Below are 22323 nucleotides of genomic sequence, written 5' to 3'. Positions count from 1 at the left end.
AGGAGACCCTACTGGGTTTCTAGTTTTCTTCAGCTGAGCCAAAATGGCTCAGCTTTAACTTATCTATCTTCTTCTTAGCTAATCAATGTCTCTCTCCTACCTTAACAAGTGACAAGTGTCCTTCTTGGGAAGGTCAAGGGATGGAAAGGATCTTCAGGGTGACCTCCTGAAGTTAAGGGATCAGCCCCTTCTCAGCAGCTGTTGTTTGTTCTTCCTCTAATGGATGCTCTCAAACATACAGGAACCTTCTTTTTCTTCTGGGTAGGGGAAATGGAGACAAGGTTTTCCACAGGTTGGGATATAGAGCTCAGGGTCTTCTCTCCACACTCAGCCGAGTTCAGAGGGCAAAGACCCTTCAGTTAGAGTTTCTCCCACAATCCTTTTCTCTCACTCCAACTGTCACTCCCCCTCCCATCACATTCCAACGGCTGTCTGCTCCACCTCAGTGGGCAGAAATGCAAAAGCTTGATTCATGGTTTTCCTTTCCACACAGGTACTCACGGAGGGGGTGACTACTTCTGCATGGTCCCAGATTCTATTCTCCATGTGTCTGGTACACATTCTTAAGAGCTACCCTTGAACACCCTACCTACCTCTTCTTCCTACCTCTACGTAGGGAATCAGTTTCAAGCTCTCATCCACCCTTTGAAACATTTACACTCAGTCCCTAATATCATACATCTGCTCTCTACACACTCAGTCCTGATTTACATGCCATATATTCCCATTCTCATTCTAATTCTCTGTCTCTCTCCCTCTCTCTTCCCCTTTCTCTCTCCCCTCCTTACATCTCAGTTTTGTTTTATCCAATCAACTATTTAATGTTCTGTCATAAACATGCCTGGGCTTGATCTTGTGTATTATACCAAACAATAATTGCCAACCTCCAAGGAATCTTTTGAAAATGACTAAAGAACTAAGGAATTTGTGGCCTTAACTAAGAGTTCTGGACAACTCAAGGTCCCCACCCCTTCCTTGATCAGGGGTTAGCTTTTCAACTCTGGCATTCCCAAAGTCTAACAACAGAGGACAACAACAAATCACACAAAAAGTGACATATAAGTGCATTGAGATTTACTGTATATTATTAAGTACATCATCTCATTTTGAATTCAAAACAGACCCATGAATTTAGGTAGCATACATATTATTATTATTATTTCCCAAGTTTCATATGAAAAACACAGGTGTCACTGTGTAGGGGTAGCTGCTGGCAGCTGTTCTTACTTCAAGATATTAAGATGATGTAAAATTGTAAATGAATGAGTCAGTACAAGTAAAGGGAGTTATAAAAGAATAGATTTACTAAGCTCAAAAGGATACAGATGTCAAACACAGGGCAAATATTTATGTTTATAGTTCTGGATTTGGTTCATTTGAGCTTGAAGGCTTTCCTTTTTCTCCCTTTTTTCCCCCATGGAGGCGAAGTTTAAGTGATAGCAAATGTAGCCAAAATGCAGTAAAGAATCTACTGGGTCTGATTAGGTAGAAAGATGCCTCAATAGATATATTTTTAATAGAGTAAGGAGGATATCTTTTCTTCCAGGGCAATAATATTCCATTATAGTCATGTACCACAATGTATTTAACTTTTCCACAATCTATAGGTACTCACTTTGTTTTCTATTCTTTGCTATAACAAAGGCATTTCTATAAATATTTTAGTGTATATGGGACTTTCTTTTATTTCTTTGAGTTCTATATCTAGCAATGAGATCTTTGGGTCAGAATATATAGAATATACAGATATTTGGGGTATTTTTTAGCCTAATTTCAAATTGCTTTCTAGAATGGTTGGATGCATTTGCTGCTTCGCTAAGAACATTTTTTAGTGTGCCTGCCTTTCTGCAACTCCTCTATCATCACTGTTACCATTTTGCAGGATATGAAGTTAAAACTCAGAGTTGTTTTGTTATAACTTCTCTTATTCAGTCTTTCATATTTGTTGTAGACATGGCTCTAAAGCCAGTACCTTCTTAGTTCAGGTTTGATACTGGAGTGAAATGAGGCAGATTACTTCACATTTATCAGCCTCAGTTTCATAATCTCTAAAATTAGTGTGGGGGAGAGTGGATCAGTTGATTTTTTTTTTTGCAGGTCCCTTCTGCTCTAAATTCTATGATTCTAAAGGTTCAAAGTAAATGAGTTGCTGTGGCCAAAGTTGTTGTTTTTTAATTACCTGTTAGCTAGCCTGTTAGAGGCGAGCTTCTGTTCTGAATAAACCCGGTCCTTAGAACAAATGTACAGTTTGTCAATGGTCTTATATTAAAAGCTTTTTCAGTATATTAGAACTTACCAATTTATGTTTTGCTTGCATAACCCTCTAAAAGTCAATTTCCTTTCCATGCTTTAATGAGACAATAGAATAATATTTTGTGAATAAAGTCCAAAATATTAATTTATAGCCATTCAACATTTTAATAAAAATAGTATTTAATTAGAGTAAGACTCAAAAGATGAAACAATATCCATTTCATACCTTATTTGCTGATCTTTTTCTATGATCAGTTGTTTATTATAACAATGACCCTTCCTAAGTTTGCCTAGAAGTCACTTACTTTGAATTTTAGGATCATAGGATTTAGTGTTGGAATGAACATCCAAGATGATCTAGTCCATTCCCACTCTTTGGAGAGATCGAGAAAGTTGAGGTTCAAAAGCTCATGGTAGTCTAAGCATCAGGGCCAGAGCTCTAGGTAGTGATCAGAACTAAGATTCTATGTTTCCCAACTCCAAATCTATTGCTTGTCATTTTTTTTATAGTTGTCTCTCTTCCCTAAGATTCAAGATCAGGATAAATTGTGACAGGGACAAACTGTGACAAAGTATATTCAGTGCCCAGAACTCTATTTATAACTTGGAGTCAGGAAGACCTGAGTTTAAATTTGGCCTCAGATACTTACTAACTGTGTGATCTAGGGTATGTCATTCAACCTTTTTCTGCTTCAGTTTCCTCATCTATTAAATGAGGATAATAATGGTATCTATCTCCCAGAGTTGTAAGGATAAAAAAGAAGTAATATTTTTAAGCACTTTGTAAACCTTTAAGCTCTATACAAATGATAACAATCAAATGCTTATGAGTTTTTTCCTCTAGTTGCCATGCTTTCCTTCAGTGGAGGACAATATAATCTGTGTACTTTGGCTAATTAATGGTACAGTCTTGCTATTTAATCTGTATCCTTGCTTCTAACCCATTTTAATCCCTTTGCCCATGACAGAATTAGAAAGAAAGATTGTGTTCATATACTTGACATGGCTCTAAAGCCAGGACCTAACTGACTGTCTTCTTCCTAATCAGGAATACAGTTCCCTCTGCCTGAATGCTTTTGTCTTCCTTTTCTTTTGGGAGAGCACATATACTTGTTCTTCCCCTCTTACCCTATCAAATCCACCATATTTCTTTCTTTCACCTCCATACCAGCAGTTCCCTTGACAATAAACTCAAACTCACTAAAGTTCAGGAGCACAAATGGCTTCTGAAAGAGCTTTGAATAATGAAGCCCTTCTTATTACCAGAATACAATATTTTAAAAATACACATTTCAACACTATGACATGGTTTCAAAACAAATTTAAAATGTTTTTTAAGAGTTAACAATTATAATTCATCTATTTAAGAGTTGGTCTTTATTTCCTGCTGTTTTTTTGAGGCATTAAAATAATGAAAATAAGTTACTTTGAAGTACCTTTTAAAATGTACATTTAGCAATATTTTTTCAGACTATTATAAATTTAATTAGCAGCACATTGTAATTATCCTTGAATGTAATTATTGCTTCTAAGTTCAAAAGTGATTATTCTTAACAATATTAGATTCTTGGACCATAGTATACCAGACCAAACAATACTCTGGAGAGATATATTTACTCAGATTATTTTTTTGAGGGGAAATAACTTGATGAATAGAATAATTAACTTTACTCTTTCTGGTTTGACAAACATTCAGCTCTCTCTTGACCTGGCCTAGACAAATAATTGGTTAAGAATCTCATTAGGGGTAACTGGAGGGCTAAACTAAGGTAAGCCTCTTGCGTATTAGAACCATAGCAGGTCAGACTTTTCCCATCTTTAGGGAATGGAACTCTCAGGGTACTAGTATTTTTAAAGTTGAACTTGATTTCATAATCTTTGTTTTGTGTATTCAGTAATGAGAATTCTATGATTTTATGAAATGAAGTGTGATAATGAAGATGAATCATTTGGTTGAAATAATATTTAAAAAGTTTTTAAATAAGTAAAGACTCACTAAATAATTCATTTCCTTTTCCCTCTTCTTCCCTTAAATCATTTAATCTTGAAATTTGGGGCATTTTGTAAGAATATTTGTAAGGGAAAACATTTGAAGAGTTAACTTAATTCATTGTAGGTGCTCTGAATTTCTTATTGACTCTTCTTTTTGAAAGCTGGAGAGTTTCTATAGATGAGAATTTTATAAGGTCCATGATACTAGAAGGAATGAAGGTAGATGGGTGGAGAGATTTTTTGTAGTTTTTATATATATTTCAAGATTTAAAAAATACAGCTTAAAAATTCCTGTTGTATCCATTTTGTTCATAACAAGTCCTCCCAATTTATTGTGATTGAAAAAAATCCATTTTATCTTTTGTGATTATAGCGATCTATTGTTTTATTAAGAACTCTCTAGTCATAGCTGTGAAATATACTTGATCTTGTCCATTTTTTTAAAAAGTGATTTGACATTCATGTCATCAATCCATTTTGAGCTTAGTGTGGCTGGGAGAGCAGATTTTAGTTCATAAAAAGGAGAGGTCCTAAAATTAGGAAGGTCAGCCCAAAGGTAGTTTCAAGAATGTTTTGATGACACAAACAGAAAAAAATTTTGATACAGAAGAAAGGGGACTTTTTCCTTGGCTTCCACATCTATCTTGAGGGTGACTGACAGACCTCAAACCATTGATGAGCTAGGGGGATGTCTGCTTCTCCAGTGGAATGGTTGGATAAGAACAATTAGTTCCAATGGCCATTAAGGTAGCTAAAGCAGAAGCTGTGGAGTGTTTAGATCTTGGTTAGACATTGAAGACATCAAGTCTTCATCTTAGACCATTACCAGTCATCTTGACTTTTATCTTGCTGCTAGATTTCAATAACTCTGGAAGGAAGAGTAAGACTGATTACTTTGTACAACTCTGATTTACTGAAATACAATTCATGGGCAAGTCAAGACATCACCCCTGGTGTCATTGGTTATCTTTGAAAATGAGGTATGAACAATAACTGCATTTGTCTTTAGAGACAGATAGGAAGGCCTGTGGAAATCATTGTTCAATTATAATTTTGAACAGTCATGTTCAAAAGGTGAAAATGACATGGAACTGAGGATTTTTTTAAAAAGGGTGACCCAGCCCTGTAAAAATAATATTATCTTTGTCAAAGTTCAGAATGAGTTGAAACTGAGACTGCTTTCAACCCTCTATGATGGAAATTAGAGAAAGAAAGAAAGGAAAGAATTGTTGCTAAGGTAGATGGGACAATAATAAGAGATGGCACAGAAAGCCAAACTATTCAAATCCCATTTCTAGTTTATTCTGTTGAAAAGAACAATATTTGGATTAGTAAAGACAGAATAAAATGATTAAAAGGGAGTTAAAAACTGAGATAACCAGAGAGAGAATTTAGCTGCTCTCTATGACTTGTGATGATCACAAAAAACCAACATAACTTCTTCAAGTTATGTTGAACTGGTCATTCTAGAAAGAGCTAGGAGAGAGAGCTGAGTTTGGAAACAGAAGGTCTTGGGTTCAAATCTGATTTCAGATATTACTTAGCTTTGTAACCTTGGGCAAGTCAATTAACCCCATTTGTCTAGCCCTTACCACACTTCTACCCTGGAACCAATACTTAGCACCAATTCTAAGATGGAAGGTGAGGGTTAAAAAAACCCTGATCATTCTGGATTAAACTCATCCTTTTTCAGGCAAGATTAAAAGACTGATCAGGGGAAGAAATACTATATTTAGTATAGTATAGGAGGGAGGCAATTAGATTTTTAGCAAATCAATTTATAAATTCTATTATTATATCCTAATGCACAAGATGTAGAGTTATGGCCTCAGTGAAAAATAAGGTAGAGAAGGAAATGACAAACCACTCCAATATCTTTGCCAAGAAAACCCTAAATAGGGTCACAAAGAGTCAGGAATGATGGAAAAACGACAAAGCAATAATAGAAAACTCTAAAGCAAGGCAGAAAAGTGTAGACAAAATGGCAACTTTCCCATAGTTAACTGCAATTTTTAAGTGTTCTCTGAGCCATAAAGAGGGTCAATATGTTTTCTTTCCACCACTCATCATAGTTTGACTTAGCAGTGATATTTGGCCCATTAGAAGTGTTTGTGATAGGATTTGGAATATAAATTAGACTCAATAAACTAGTCAGCAATTTTTATTAAGTATGTGCTTTGTTCTTGGGCACTGTGCAAGACACTTGATGATACAGGAAAAAAGAAAGAATCACTTTTTAACGACAAGGAGCTTTGTTTTTGAATAAGAAGAGTACAGAGTACTATGAGATCAAATGGGGGAGAAACCACTTCCATTTGGGAAGAAAGTGAAGGTGACCCTTAAGCTGGGTCTCTAAGGATGGGAAGAATGCAGACAGGTAGAGATGGAGAGGAGAATGGGGAAAGTTATTACTGCAATGAAGAATAACAAGACACAATATTCTGTGTGCCTGTTTCTTTACAGCGGAGCTGGAAAACTTAGGACATCTTCAGGGAATAACCAATAGCCCATGTTGGCTTATCTTATTTTAAGTCAGTATGAAAGAATGCTATGCTTGGGGCAGCTTGGTAGCACAATGGATAGAGCAACAGACCTGGAGTTGGGAGGTCCTGAGTTCAAATATGGTCTCAGACACTTCCTAGCTGTGTGACTGGGCCAGTCACATAACTCCAAATGCCTAGTTCTGCTCTTCTGCCTTCAAATTGATATCATTTCTAAGATAGAAGGTAAAACAACAATGCTACATTTTTTTCTAACTACTATGTGATGACAGTTTTAAAGATTTCATAAAAATGGGGCCCTTCTACCAACCCCAGGAAGTTACTTTATAGGCATTTCATATTTACTTAGCAATGTATTTGCTGTTTTACTCAATACATTGTAAGCCCCTTAAGGGTAGGGACTATATATCTTTTTATGTCTCTGTATCCCCAGTGCCTACCATAAATCCTGGCATATAGAACATATTTGTCAAATGAATAAATCAGTCTGGATTATATTTGTTCAATAATTAATTTACTGAATCTCATACAAAGTCTTCATTGGCTCTTTTATTTTTCTTTTAAGCACTTAGCCTGCTTAAAAATAAAGAGAAAGAAAGCTTTCAAATTTGGTATTTAAAATTGTATCAAACAAATGGAGTCCAATGATATAATGAATTATATTGATTCTTGATTTGTCCCAGTTGGAAGCAGGAGGGAAATATTGAACCGAGAAGCAGATGATGAGAATTCAAATTCTGGCTTTGCCAGTAACCAATATTATGACTTTTAGGCTAAGTCTTGTTTCCTCAGTTTCCTCAGCTACAAAACGAGGGAATTGGACCAGATGATTTTTAAGATTGCTTCTGGCTTGAAGCCATGCTCCTAAGGCTGAGGTATGGGGAAATGATGCATTACTGTGCATCAGGATATTATTAGGGAATAGAGCTAAATGCTATGGTGTCCTATCATATGGCTCTGACATCTATGTGAATGAAAAAAACCAGGAACTGCTGTAATCTCTTAAATATTTGTGTTGGGCTATCATGACTGCAAGCTGTCCTTAGAATTGCTGGTCTTAAACATATGTCTGCATGTCTGACCACCTTCAGCTCTGCACTGTTTTCTGTTCCCACAAATACAATGTATCATTTAGATACCTAAAAGGATAAAGTATTTATTAAGCACTGTCTAGAAATAAAAAGGGAAAGATAGGTTCTTTAAAAAGCCTCCTGAGGAATGAAGATACAGATCAAATCAAAGACTTACAAACATTATCATTTAACAAGTTTCCTGTCTTTAAGGATTTTCTGTAAGTTAAAGAATGCTTCCCCAGCCCCAGAAAAGGCTCAAATTTATGATGATAGATATTCTTTATAGATTGAACTCCTGGTTAAAGAACAAATACTTGTGGAAGGTCAATAATCCTGGTTTGTTTCTTGTTTGGTATTCTAGAATACAAGAATAGCATGTATAATGGACAGTGAATGGGTCAGAAAGACCTGGATATATGACTCATTCACATACTGACTGTGTGATCCTGGATAAATTAGTTAATCTCTCAATGCCCTCAAGCCATGCTCTAAAATGATAAATTACAGAATAGTTACTGATGCGCATTAATATGGGAGTTTTTTCTTGTTCTTCCCCCTAAATTCTTCTAATTAAATACTATTATATTTTCAGATCAATATTCTTTCCCTCTTTTCTTTCCCCTACCCTATTCAGGAGTTTCCTTATAGAGTTCCCCAAACAAATTAAGCAATTAATATATCATATCTCTCTATATATTGTATATGCACATATATGTTCACATGTATGTACATGTTTATTTATATACACATACATACATGCTGATTATATTGTTTTTGCAGTCATTTGTTAATCCTTATTCTCTCTCTCTCTCTCTCTCTCTCTCTCTCTCTCTCTCTCTCTCTCTGTCTGTCTTTCTCTCTCTTGCCTTCAAGGTCAAATATAAAGTTCTCGTTCTGGTATTGAAAGCATTTCATGGCCCCATTCCTACCTTTCAGGTCTTATACTTTTCTCCCTTTTATGCACTATAAAGAGCAGCCACACTGATCTAATTATAGCTTCTGGAACTGGACCCCAGATCTTCCATCTCTGTGCCTTAGTGTGGGCCATCCACCATGTCTGGAATGTTTTGCTTCCTCCTCCTTTCTGCCCCTTGTTTCTCTTGGCTACCTTCAAGACAGGTCAAATTCCACTTTCTGATGGAGCAAGTCTTTTCTGGTGGCAACCACAGGTACTCCCTCATAGATTACTTTCATTTACTTTCTATTTTGCATACACCTTCATATCATCTCCCCTCCCAGAAGCTGGGCTTCCTCAGGGCTAGAACTGTGTTTTTCTCTTTCTTTCTACCTGCAGGGCTTACTTAGCACAGCTTAATAAATGTTGGGTGAATGACTATCTATGCCTTTTCAGGAGAATCTCTTTCCTCGGTGTATGTTTCTGGGGAGCATGCAAAGATAGAAAGGGAAGGACTTCAAGAGAACATAAAAGCCCTTTTCCTTTCACTCTAGACAAGGGGACTCATAGCCCTCTTTAAAGTAAACAACATGCTTCTTTCTGCCTCCTCTGTGGTGACTTACCTCTTGGCTGGATTCTACAAATCTGTTTCACTGGGAATGGTATGAAACTATTGAACATGCCATCTTACTTTTCTTGGATTAGTTTATAGAAAAACCTCATAGCTCTTAATATTTTATGTTTCATGTCTAAGCAGGTTTAAGCCAATTCATAAGAAATTATTAGGTGCCATTGCTATCTCTCATCTGCCCAACTCAGAAGTTAGATGCCTTCATGTTCTAAGAGGGTATCTCTAGCTGCTGTGCATGTGTGTGTGTGTGTGTGTGTATGGGCATGTGCACAGATGCTTGTGTATGTGTTCCTTAAAGTAATTCCAGTTGCCATTCTCTGGTAGTTAAACTCCATATGTTTTACGGTGTTTCAAGAATTTAAATGTTTATGAGTCTTGTCCTTGAATTCATTGTTCACTGCCTAGAGGCAGAGTTGCAGGTTTGTCCTTATGACATATTAATTTTTGTGAAACTTGACCCTCAAAAAGGAAGCTACTTTAGGCCTGAAACAACCATCTAACAACCATACCCATAAGGAAAATAAGGAAAATTGTATCATGGTTGTCTAAGAACCTTCCAGGGCTGCGAAATGAGGTGTCTTAACTCTCCTGGTGCCTACATCAAGTTCTCCCTTTGTTTTTCCCCAGTCTCATTTCCAAGGAGAGAAAATTGAGAATCAGAGTGGTAAAATGCTGTGCCCCAGAGGATCTAGGAAGGAAAGGTGACAGGTAAAAGAGGAAGCAGGAGGTAGTGACACCCAGGTCTCTTGCTCAGTCCCAGAGGCCATGTTGTAATCCTGTGGTGGGGTTTCATCTTGATAGGCTGAGCAAGATTGCATCAAATATGTGGCCCAAGAACAGATGTACTACATATGGAGCCAAAAAGTTTCTATTTTCATTGTTTTCATGATGATGATGAAATTTCATCTTTATGCTTACTAAAATCTTAAGGCCAGTCAAGAGATACTTAGGGAAATGACTTCAAAGTAATTTATCTCTACTTATTATTTTTGTTTTACTTTTGCCATCTCAATAATGCTTGAGGGTTTAGTGGGTTTATTTGATTTTAAGTTTTTTTGAAGAAATCATCCAATCTATTTTCTATTTTTGACCAGTGAGCCTGAATGCTTTTGGAGCTATGATCCTTCAATGTCAGGGTATATGCAAGATATATTTATTGTTTGTTGTTGAGTTGTTCAGTCATGTCTGATTCTTCATGACCCCACAGTCCAAAGCACACCAAGCTCTTTTGTCATCTATTATCTCTCCAACTCTGTCCAGGTTCATGTTGGTTGTTTTTGTGACACTATCTATCCATCCCATTCTCTGCTGTCCCCTTTTCTTTTTGCCTTCAATATTTCCCAACAGCAGGGTCTTTTCCAGTGAATCAAATAAGCTGAAATATCTATTTGAGGTGCCATGCAAATAGGATAAACACAGCACTCAACCTGTGATTTTATTGATAGAGAACTCATGGATGAAAAAAAACCTTCTGCTAATGCACAACCACTGCAAACTCTAGTCCTAGTCTTAGAAGACTGAGAGGTCAAGGGATCGACCTATCCAGTGTTACATGGAATTTTAATGCTAATCTTTCTCCATATCCATGATGCTGTGCTGCCTCTCCCCTGTAAATACAATGATAATTACTTGGTAGGGCAATAATACCCCTTACATCCATGAATATGAACATTCTTTTCTCTGTGTAATATACATATTTTTAGTTCATGAGTAAAAAGTTCAGACAGCTAGGTGGTACAGTGAATAGAGTGATGAAGTGCCCTTCCTCACAAATTACCTTGTATTTAACTGCTTTGTATACATCTAAACATATTTGTTAAATAGTTACATTATTTATATATTTACATTATACATATATTTATTAACTTTTTAATTACATTTATTAACTTCAGCTCTATGAATGTATTTTTAAACCCTTACCTTCCATCTTAGAATCAATTGGAAGTATTGATTCCAAAGAGGAAGAGCAATAAGTGCTAGGCATTGGGAGCCAAGTGACTTGCCCAAGGTCACATAGGCTAGACCTTATCTGAGAGCATATTTGAACCCAAGACCTACCCTTTATGAGCTTGGCTCTCTATCCACTAACTGACCCACCTATTCTCCTGAGCTACATATATTTAAATAATTAATTACCTGTTGTGCCTCCTCATTAGAACATAGATTCATCAGAGTAGTGATTGTTTTCATTCTTTGAATTTGTATTCCCAGTGTCCAACCCAGAGAATAAGCTTTCCATAACTGCACATGTACTTAATATCATTGTTTAACAACCTCTGACATTTTTCATTAGCCCAAATATTTGATAGCAAAAAGTTCCATTCTGCCATTTGTGTTGCATACCTATAGCTTGGAGCTCTCGATCCCAACTTACTTGAGAAAAACTAGCCCCAATTTGCTAGAGAAAAACTTTGAAAGTTCATTATTGAGTAGCCTAAAATCTGCAAAGAGATCTTTCAGAATCTCCTTGCTACTTGCTTTGCTTTTCTACCTGTATGGTTGTAGTAAGACATATCTCTTTCTGAAGTCTGCAGTTACCTAGGAGAAGAAGTAAGCATTTTTAGATCAAATATGGCATCATATAGCTCTCAAACTGAGGCTAATGTTCTGTAAAGGGAGACTCTAAGTCACAGATGTTCATATCTTGGGGCTATCACCTGAGGTGAGATTTCAAGAGACATGTGAACTTGGATCTGGAAAAAAAGATACTTTTATTTTCACTAAACTAAAATTGTAATTTAGTATTTCTTTTAATTATTACTTAAAATAAAACCCTATTATTCTGAGGAGTCTATAGTCTTCTCCAGAATGCCAGGACACAGAAAAAGTTTATATTTGCAAGGCTAGGATAATTCAGGAGCTACCCAGTCATTTCTTTTTTTTTTTTTAAACCCTTACCTTCCGTCTTGGAGTCAATACTGTGTATTGGCTCCAAGGCAGAAGAGTGGTAAGGGTAGGCAATGGGGGTCAAGTGACTTGCCCAGGGTCACACAGCTGGGAAGTGTCTGAGGCCAGATTTGAACCTAGGACCTCCCGTCTCTAGGGCTAGCTCTCATACCCAGTCATTTCTAATAAAAGTACAGGTTCAACCTCTATCATTTTCCATAGTTACTTAATTTTACAGATGTATCTGAATAATGTTATTAAAATAATAGTGGAGATATTCCCTCTGGAAATAAGCCAGCACTCCCCAATCACCTGTAGGAATAAATGTAAGCTGCGTACTGTAAGTTCTTCCTTTGCCCGTCAAGCAAGATAAAATGCAGCAAAGTATGGCATTGGAATACTCTTGAGTTTTGGCTTCAGATGAAAATGCTACAATTGAAAACTTTCCAGAACAACATGTACTTGGAGCCATATTAAAGAAAAACTCTGAGCATTAAAGCCAAATGACCCAACAGGCTGATAGTGTGGGGCATATTTCACAGTTGAATAAATATTTAAAATGGTTTTCCAGCTCATAAAGCAAGTCAATGAGGTTATTATTATTTTTTTAAATAAAAGTTCCACAGCAAAATCAACCTGCCTACCTTAACTTGTTGAGAAAATGGACTCTGCTTATCTTATACTCCTTGCCTGGGAACAGAGCGATTTTCAAATAGGAAAAATGAGACAGTTTACAAATTAGAGGATTTCAGGGGTAATTAGAAACAAAATTCATTGTTTCAGGAGATTTGTCTCTGCAGGGATCCTTTTGACTTCGGGGAACTCTGCCTAAATTGTCTAGGAATCCCCAAAGATTGGACTTTTTCATTCATCATCATTATCAATGCTTTTGAATCTGGGAGGACATAGGGAGAACATAGTTTCAAGATAAAGTAGGGTAATCATTTTGTTCCCAATTTTGAGCTCCTTGTCACTTTTTATTTATAGTGTGAAAAATCCAGCTTTCACCTAAAATTCATTCGACTCGTGTATGAAGGGATTGCCCTCTAAATTGGCAGGCTCCATCATATGAAAAATGGATGCTTTCCAAATTGGAATTATGCACAAAAAGTGACCAAAATGTCCATACCCATGAAATCCAAAGATTTTGCTGCTAGGCACATGCACAAAAAAGGTCAATGGCAGAAAGAAAGGTTGCATACATACCAATTTATTTTTCTGGTAGGTAGCAAAAAAACCCCCCAAAAACAAAAAACCAACTGTAAGCAAAGTAGACACCCACTACCTGGGGAATGACCAAACAGACTATATAGTACATGAATGTAATAAACTATTATTGTACAATAAGAAATAATGACTATGATGAAAACAGTGAAGTGTGAAAAGACTTAAATAAATTGATGCAAAGTGAAGTAAGCAGAGTCTTGAAAACAGAATACGCAATGAATATAACAATGTATGTTGAGAAATTATAAAGAATAAGCTTGGTTCCAAAGAAAAAATTTGAGAAGATTTCACTCTGCTTTTTGGCTAAGGTGAGGTTGTGAGTCAGGGAGGAGCTGTGTTGGTCCAGGGTGTGGAACATTGACAAAAAATATATAGAACAATTTTCTTGAATTCATTTCCTTCTGTGTTTTTTTTTCTTTTGAAAAAAAAAAAGGTAAGGCTACAGAAATGATGTCATTCCAATGATAAAAAACCAAACGATATGAATACAAATTAATACCTGAATGTTTTCTAAAATCTTTATAGATCAACTTGAATTTGCTTTTACAGTTCTTACTCTGCTATTTGCTTTTGATCCATCTATTAATCGATGAGAAATAACCACCTGCAGTGTGGTATGGTGAAAAGAACTGTAGCTCCTGGCCTGAGTTCAAATTCTGCATTGGCTCCTACCTGTGTGATGTTGGGCAAAACCACTTAGGTTCTCTGGACCTGTTTCTTTTCACTTGTACATTTAGAGAGTTGGGTAAAGTGGTCTCTAAGATCTTTCCAGCTCTAGGTTTATGACCTTATGAATCTGTAATATTCAATGATATCTCTTCTGGCAGTCATCAATGGATTGTGATCTGTATCTTTGCAGGGAAGATTAGCAACAAAGACATCATAAATCCATTTGAGTATTCAAATAGATAACAGCCCATTTTTAAGGTATTACATTTTATTTTTTCCCCAATTACATAAAAAATTCCAATATTTAAAAAAGACTATCAAGTCTTGAATTCTTTCTCTATTTCCCTCCCCCAGAAACCACTGCACTTTGAGATGGTAAGATGGTAAAATCAAACATATTTTACATGTACAATCACATGAAATATTTTCCCATATTAATCCTTTTGTGGAAGGAAACTCAAAGAGAACAAAAATTTAAGAAAGTGAAAAAATTTTGCTTTGCCTGGATTCAGATTCAGTTCTTTTTCTATGGAAGTAGATGATGCTTTTTTTTTATCATGAGTTCTTTGGATAGTTTTGGATCCTTGTATTGCTGATAGCCCTTTTAAAAAGTCCTTTTATTTAACATGCTGAAAGCACTTTTCAACACTTATTATTATCATTACAAAAATCTCTTTCTTCAGTATATAGAGGGAGTAGTAACCTTCCTATTTTATTGTTGAAGAACAGGTGTAAACCAATTCATTAAATGATTTTTCTTATGTTCACACAGCTAATCAGTGTTAATATGTAAGATCCACCAGAGTAAGGGTTGTTTTTCATTCTGAAACCCAGCACCTAGTAGGTACTTAATAGATGTTTGTTGAATCAAATCAACAGATTTAGCCAATAATAATAATCAATAAACACCTATTTAGTGCCCTATCGGTGCCAAGCACTGTGCTAACCTGTGGGGGTAATTAAAGAGGCAAAAGGCAGGATCTACGCTCAGGAGGTTCAAAATCTAATGAGGGAGAAAACAAGCAAATACATAGATGGAAATGAGTGATAAATAGTATAAATAGGAAATAAATGAGAGGAGATGCAGTATAATTTAGAGAGTTTGAAAAAGGCTTTCTATAGATAATGGGATTTCAGGTGGGTCTTGAAGGAGGCCAGAGAAGTCAGAAGGTAGAGATGAGAAGGAAGAGCATTCCAAGCATGTGGGACATTCAGAGAGAATTCCCAGAGCAGAGAGATGGAGTTTCTTGTTCAACCAGGAATCCAGTGTCCTTGTATTGAAGAGGATGTGTGAGGGAGTTAGGTAAAAGAACCCTGGAAAGGCTTGAGGGGACCAGGCCATGAAAGACTTTGTGTGCTAAGCAAAAGATTTTTATATTTGATCCTGGACGCAGTGAGGAGGGGAGTGACGTGTGTATAAACTGAACCTAGGTTTTTCAAGTCTAATAAATCCAATGCTATAAATCCACTCACTGTACCACACTGATTCCCTTGTTTACAGTTTTTCATACTCAATCCAAGTCTTCTTTTGTTACTAATTTTTAGAAATTTCACTTCTCTTCCTTTCCTGTTCCTCTGTGTTTTATTGTTAGTTGTGCTGCTGAAGTGAGCACATCCTTGATATTTCTATATATCTCTTCCTGGCTCTCTTCACCTCATCTCTGGCTAAGCGCCTTCTACAATGGGAATGATATCTCTAGATTAAAGAGGTTTGAAAATAATCTTAGCAGCTGACTTTCTTATCCTCTATTTTAAAGTTTCTTCAAGCCAAAAATGCAGAGCAAATGTTAATCAATGTGTTGTCATACCATTACTTATGTTAGAAAGCTGAAAACTGTTTTTACTAGGAAAACATTTCTTGGATTTTTCTTTTGTAATTTGATATTATATCATTAGTACATGGAAGACTATAGGTCTGTTACTGTCTAAGGTTCTTGAAAAAAATCCATTGATTATATGTTTGTCCATAGATTGCAGAGTGAAAAATGGATGAATGTGATGGCAGGAGACATCATTAAACTAGAAAATAACCAATTTGTTGCTGTGAGTAACTCATTTACTTTTCTTTTAATCTTGTGTTTTGGATAATTAATAGGGTACATATATAATGCATAGATATTTATTGATATATATTAAAGTATATGATAAAAAGACTGGTCACATGGCAAGAGAAGAGGATGATAGGTAGGCAGACAGTGTTCTGCTAGCATCCTTGTGATAGTTCAAGAAAATGAAGAATATCTTTAGCACATCCTATGGATGCCTCATGACAAACTTATGGGAGGACTTAGAGTAAGAGGTGATTGGTTGGACTTCCATGGATGTAATTGAATCTGCCCCAAGGGAGGATCATAGGATCATAGATTAGAGCTCTAAGGAACCTATGGGGTCATAAAATCCAACCCCCTCATTTTTACAAATGACTAAATTGAGGGACAGAGTACCTTTTTTTAGGATTACACAGCTATCATGTATCAGAAGCAGTATTCTAATCCTGAGCTCTCTGACTTCAAGGCAAGTGTTTCATCTACTATTCGACTCTGCCCTATAACATGAATATAGTTTTATTACTTTTAAAAAAAAACTAAGTTTATGATTTTATCAGGCAGTTAGGTAGCACCTGGATTCAGGAAGTCTCATCTTTGTGAGTTCAAATCTGTCTTCAGACAGATTTAGCTGTGTGACTCTGGGCAAGCCATTTAACTCTGGTTGCCTCAGTTCCACAAGTGTAAAATGAGCTGTAAAAGGAAATGGTAAACTGCTCCAGTATCTTTGCCAAGAAAACCCCAAATGGGGTCATGGAGGAATGGAAATAACTGATATAACTGAACAACAACAATGATTTTGTTGGTGTAGGTCCTACACTGTAGGAGCTCCCTGTGAAAATCTTTGTCTATCAATAGATACAACTAGAATAACTGCGATTCCTAGTCTTAAAGAGTTTTCTAGAACCATAAGAGATTAAGTGACTTTTACAGGACCATATGAACAGAATCTATCAAGAGGAGATACTTAAAAAAGGTTTTCCTGAATAGAGACAAGCTCTATTACTCTGCTATCCTGCTTCTCACATTTAAGTTTAGATAGTAACTCAAAGTAGTTAGCAGACCATTGTCGTATTAGAGGTCCTTGGGAGAGCCCTTAAGTGAATATTTGTTTTCAGATATTATAACCATCAACCCCAGTATCTGGCTCTCATATTAATTTGCAATGTAAAGGAAGAAACTATTCCTGAAATTAAAGATAAACTGTAGTTCAGTCTCTGTTTAATAAATTAATAAATATTGATTATAACTGATAAGTATTAATACTATTATTTATTATATATTATATATATATTATATAATAGCATCCTAAAGACAGCACAGCAGAGAATACAGAATGCTGGGTTTGAAATCAGGAAGACCTGGGTTCAAATATTCAAAAATTCATTCTGGAAGTGTCTCTCTGGGCAAATCATGCAAGTAATTGAGGGCTTATTTACTAGCTTATATGAGTTGCTGTGGTTGAGAGTTTCATTGTGGGAATGTATCACAGAATTGATTTGTAGATCCTTCCTTTAATTGTGTAATGGAATCCTAAGAAATAAAAAGATTTTGCTGTAGATATCAAGTACACTGGGGCTTAAATGCCCAATCAACCTTAAAACATTAATATTTCTATCTGAAAAACATGGCTTAAGATCACTGAAATATCAATTTAAATCCAGAAAACAAGGAAGCAAGAGACAATATTGAAAATCCAGGTTTTATATTCATTTGATTACACATTAAGCATTCAAATAAATCAAAAGCAGCTAGAATCTTATCAAAGTGGGCCTCCTAGACAGTGATGTGTATCATAGTTCATTTGCACTAGCTATTTTGTTCCACTCTTGCATGTCCTCCTGTAAGTCTGACGTAGGGAAAGTCCACTGAACATACTAGAGTCCTTTCTCACTTTCTCTTGGCATTGTAAAGAAATAGCAGGGGAGCCCATGGACTATCTGTCTACTCACTGACTATCCCTTGCTCTTATCATATGCCCAGTTTATGTTCTCAATCAAACATTTCTTTGATGCCATTTTTATTCTACTTCTCCCTCATAATTCTTTTATAACATGTTGCAGTCTACACTCATTAGGAAGTTTATTAAAAATTGTGTGCCAACTGAAAATTTGCCTATCAAATCATACTTTCCATTATATTTTCAGAAATGTTTTCCTACCAAAAAACAAAATAAACCTTGGCCTGAAGCATAATAAAAACAACACGTAAGAATGATAATCATTTTAAGGAAAATTCTATCCTTTTCAAAACATAGTTCTTGTGCATTTGATTTTTCAATGCAATTCCTAAAAATGTTATCAAGTGCATTATTAATCCATAGGATACCAGCAAACTCTGAAGAAAATATATAAAAAATAACATCTTACTTATCTAGAAGTCAGGTGATGCCAATATTGGTTACTTGGAACAGAGCTGAGAACTGGGAAATAAGTAAAAAGACTTCTGAAAAGCTAAAGTATTTATAGTATGGTCTAGAATGTACTGGTAAATGAGGCTCTTAGGCACTTGCTTAGCATTGATTAGATATAATCCATTAAAAATAATACCTGGTTGTTTTCTTTCCTAGACTATAGCAGATTAGAAATAGCAAATAAATGTGTATGGGGGTTGAGATGGGAAGATTATTTTACTAAGGATAGGCATATGGACAGTAGCAAGGAATTACAGCCAAAAATTTGACAGCAAGAGAGGAGGAAAGTGATTGTAAAAAATAAGCACATGAAATAAAAAAAAAACAATAAAAAACAACCAAGCATAATATAAGCTTCTTAGGTTTAGGGACAAAAAGTTCTATACATAAATTTCTGGAGTCTCTGAGAATCATATTATATTGGAAGGGCATTGAACTTGGAGTTAGGGAAGGTCTACTTTTAAATTTCTCATCTATTTTCTAGCTGTCTGATCCTGTACATACCCCTTTTGGTGCTCCAGCTTTAGTTTCCCCATCTGTAAAATGGAAATAATAATACCCACAGTAACTTCCTCAACAGGTAGTTTTGGGTATCAAAAAAGGTGACTTTAACATCTTAAAAGTAGTAACTCAATGTCTCCTATTTTTATTATTCCTGAATATCATTGTATTATGATACTAATTGATGGTCCATACCAATGGTCATGTTATTATTTAGTCATTTTTCAGTTGTGTCTGATTCTTCATGGCCCCATCTAGGGTTTTCTTGGCAAAGATGCTGCAGTGGTTTGTCATTTTCTTCCCTAGCTAATTTTTTACAGATGAAGATACTGAACCAAAGAGGGTTAAATGATTTGTCTAAGATCATACAGTTAGTAAGTATCTGAGACTATATTTGAACACCGGAAGAGGAACCTTCTTGACTCTAGACTCGGCATTCTCTCCATTGAGTTCTCAAGAAAGGTTAAATTTATTTCAAATACTCAATGTAAGCATAAAAACAGGGAAAGATTTCCACATTAAAGTTTATTTTTTAAATAACCCTTACCTTCCATCTTAGAATCAATACTGTGTATTGTTTCCAAGGGAGAAGCGTACTAAGGGCTAGGCAGTGGGGGTTAAGTGACTTGCCCAGGATCACACAGCTAGGATAAAAAAGTTTTGAGGCTTAAAAAGATAAATTTATCAGCCAACATGAATTTATTAAGAATTTACTATGTGCCAAGCACTGTTTTAGGTGCTAAAGATACTAAGTAAAAAATGACTTAACACCTTATACACAGAAGCAGATACACTGTGGCACAATCGAATGTAATGAACTTCTCTAATAGCAGCAATGCAATGATCAAGGACAATTCTGAGGGACTTATGAGAAAGAAGCTATCCACATCCAGAGAAAGAACTGTGGGAATAGAAACACAAAAGAAAAACTGCTTGATCACATGATTTGATGGGGATATGATTGGGGATGTAGACTCTAAATGATCACCCTAATGCAAATATTAATAATATGGAAATAGGTCTTGACCAATAACACATGTAAAACCCAGTGGAATTGGCTATGGGAGGGGGTGGGAGTAGGGGATGGAAAGAATATGAATCGTGTAACCATGGAAAAATTTTATTAGTCATTTAAATAAAAATTTCAAAAAATTCCCTTAAAATGAGTTAATAGCAGTTCTAAAAAAATCACTTAATGCAGATAACCTAATTTTCTAATAATCCTGGCTGATTGAGGCCTTATTCAAATATTCAGATGGAACTATTTATATTTCCTTTAAGTAGTGCAGGTCACAAGATATAGATTTGCTTATCCTGGACAAACCTTGACTATGCCTACCTGTAAGTTAACCACCAGGAGTCTACCCCATATGTTTAAGACTTCCTTGGCTTTCCAGTTTATCCTTTCCTCCCACCAGAGGACCTGCTTATTTAATTGTTTGATTATTCATTTTTGATAGATGTTTTTTACATTGCTTCTTCTGTGTAATTCCTTGTTTACAAGTAAAATTTGCCCAAGCCCACCATGTTTGTCTCCATTGCCTTTTAGATGATCTTCAACTTTATTTCCTCAGAATCTGTAATATTTTAAGACTCAGGGACATACAATGTCACTAGAAAAATACTGGCATTAAAAAAGATTAATTTAAGGAACAACTTAGGATATTTAAAAAACAAACAAACAACTGTGTGATTTCCAAAAGGCTCTCCAGCTCACCACAGGTCTCCTATTTAGTTCTGGGCTCATTTCATTGTCTATTCATAGTGCCTCTCCAAGATATTTTCTCTCTCTTTCTCCTCTATATTTATCTAGAATGTAAATGTTTTCTATATATTTATCCATATACATCTTATGGAAACACATAGCACTAAATTCTCTTTTTGTTTTTTAAATATTAAGAAATAATATTTTCACAGTATTTTAAGCTAAAGTTGTGTTCTCACCTGAATGAAAAGCCATATCCATACTTACCAAAATTTCAAGAAAGCAAAGCCCTAGTCCATAAAGTCGTTTGGATTCATTTGAATTGAGGAACTAATCTTGAGTAGTCAAGGTAATATAGTTCAGAGAGTGATCTGAATTCTGTGAAATTAAGAGATTTAATCTTGTTTATTGTGGCAGACCCAAGAGTGGAAATGTCTTTGTTTAATTGAGTTATCTCCTTTGTTGACTTTCAACTAGATTGAATGTGGGATTCTTAGAGGAAATAGGTGAAGAGAGATTGGCCTTTCATTAATTACAAGAATCATCCTTTAAATTTTCATATACTAAATCAAGAAAGATGATTATTTGTTTAATTAGGAGAGAACCCTTTAGTTTCTAGAAAAACAGACATTTCTCCAAGGGTGTATCTGTGATATTAATAGTTCTATTTAAGCAATTCAAAACACCTAAAATCCTTCCAATTCTTGGATAATTAATAAGTTGCCTCTCACATATTTGTGCTAAAAGAAACTTTTTTATCCCACACTATCTATATCTATAATCTAATTATATATCTATTGATGAACAAACTTTATAAGCTTCCCTTCCATCTGTATGTAGTAATCACTCTGGACAATATGCATTCTTTTTGTTCTTGTTTTTTCCTTTTGTGGTTGTTTAGATTATTTTCCTTTGGGTAATTATGGCTCTCATTTGGGGGTTTCTGTTTTATTCTTAGGTTCGATTCAATTAGCACAATGCCCCCCAAAATGGAAGCATCTGGATGTCTTTATCATCTCCAGAGTCTTTCTTTGTTTTGTAACCTTCACTGAATCTCCTCCATGAAAGTAGCAAACTTAACTGGCAGGTGTGCATCTCTCTGTTTTGTTCCTAGTTTTATCAGAGATTCCTCAACTAAGATTATCTCTGTTATTAAAGCTTTTAAGGAATTTGTATAATTTTGACACATACATGGATAATAGCTTTTTGTCCTAAGTCTTTAAAGTGAATAATTTTGTAATAATTAAGGATTATGGGACATTGTATTTACAAAAACTGCTCAGAAAACTAGATAACAAAAGCTATTTATAAACCAATATCTCACAATGTATGCTAAAATATATTCCAAATAGATATTTACATTTTCCAGGTGATGTAGTAGATGGAGCACTGGACCTGGAGTCAGGGAAACCTAAGTTCACATCTGACCTGCAATACTTACTAGTGGTGTGACCTTGATCAAGTCACTTAACCTCTGTATGCTTCAGTTTCTTCATCTATAACATTAGAATAATAATTCCACCTATCGTGAA

General features: G+C 35.4%; 1 protein-coding gene across 6 annotated transcripts in view; it reads left to right on the top strand.

The window, feature by feature from the left end:
* The window catches only part of ATP8B4 (ATPase phospholipid transporting 8B4 (putative)), a 384379-nt gene that overhangs the window by 188421 nt on the left and 173635 nt on the right, over nt 1-22323 (top strand). For all 6 annotated transcript variants that reach the window (XM_056810175.1, XM_056810180.1, XM_056810178.1 and 3 more), the window contains one exon: nt 16098-16170. In XM_056810175.1, the coding sequence (XP_056666153.1) occupies nt 16098-16170 (73 nt within the window). The remainder of the gene's footprint in view (nt 1-16097; nt 16171-22323) is intronic.

Source organism: Monodelphis domestica, chromosome 1, assembly GCF_027887165.1.
Source record: "Monodelphis domestica isolate mMonDom1 chromosome 1, mMonDom1.pri, whole genome shotgun sequence".
In the NCBI taxonomy this organism is placed as follows: domain Eukaryota; kingdom Metazoa; phylum Chordata; class Mammalia; order Didelphimorphia; family Didelphidae; genus Monodelphis; species Monodelphis domestica.
This window is presented reverse-complemented; position numbering and strand designations above follow the sequence as displayed.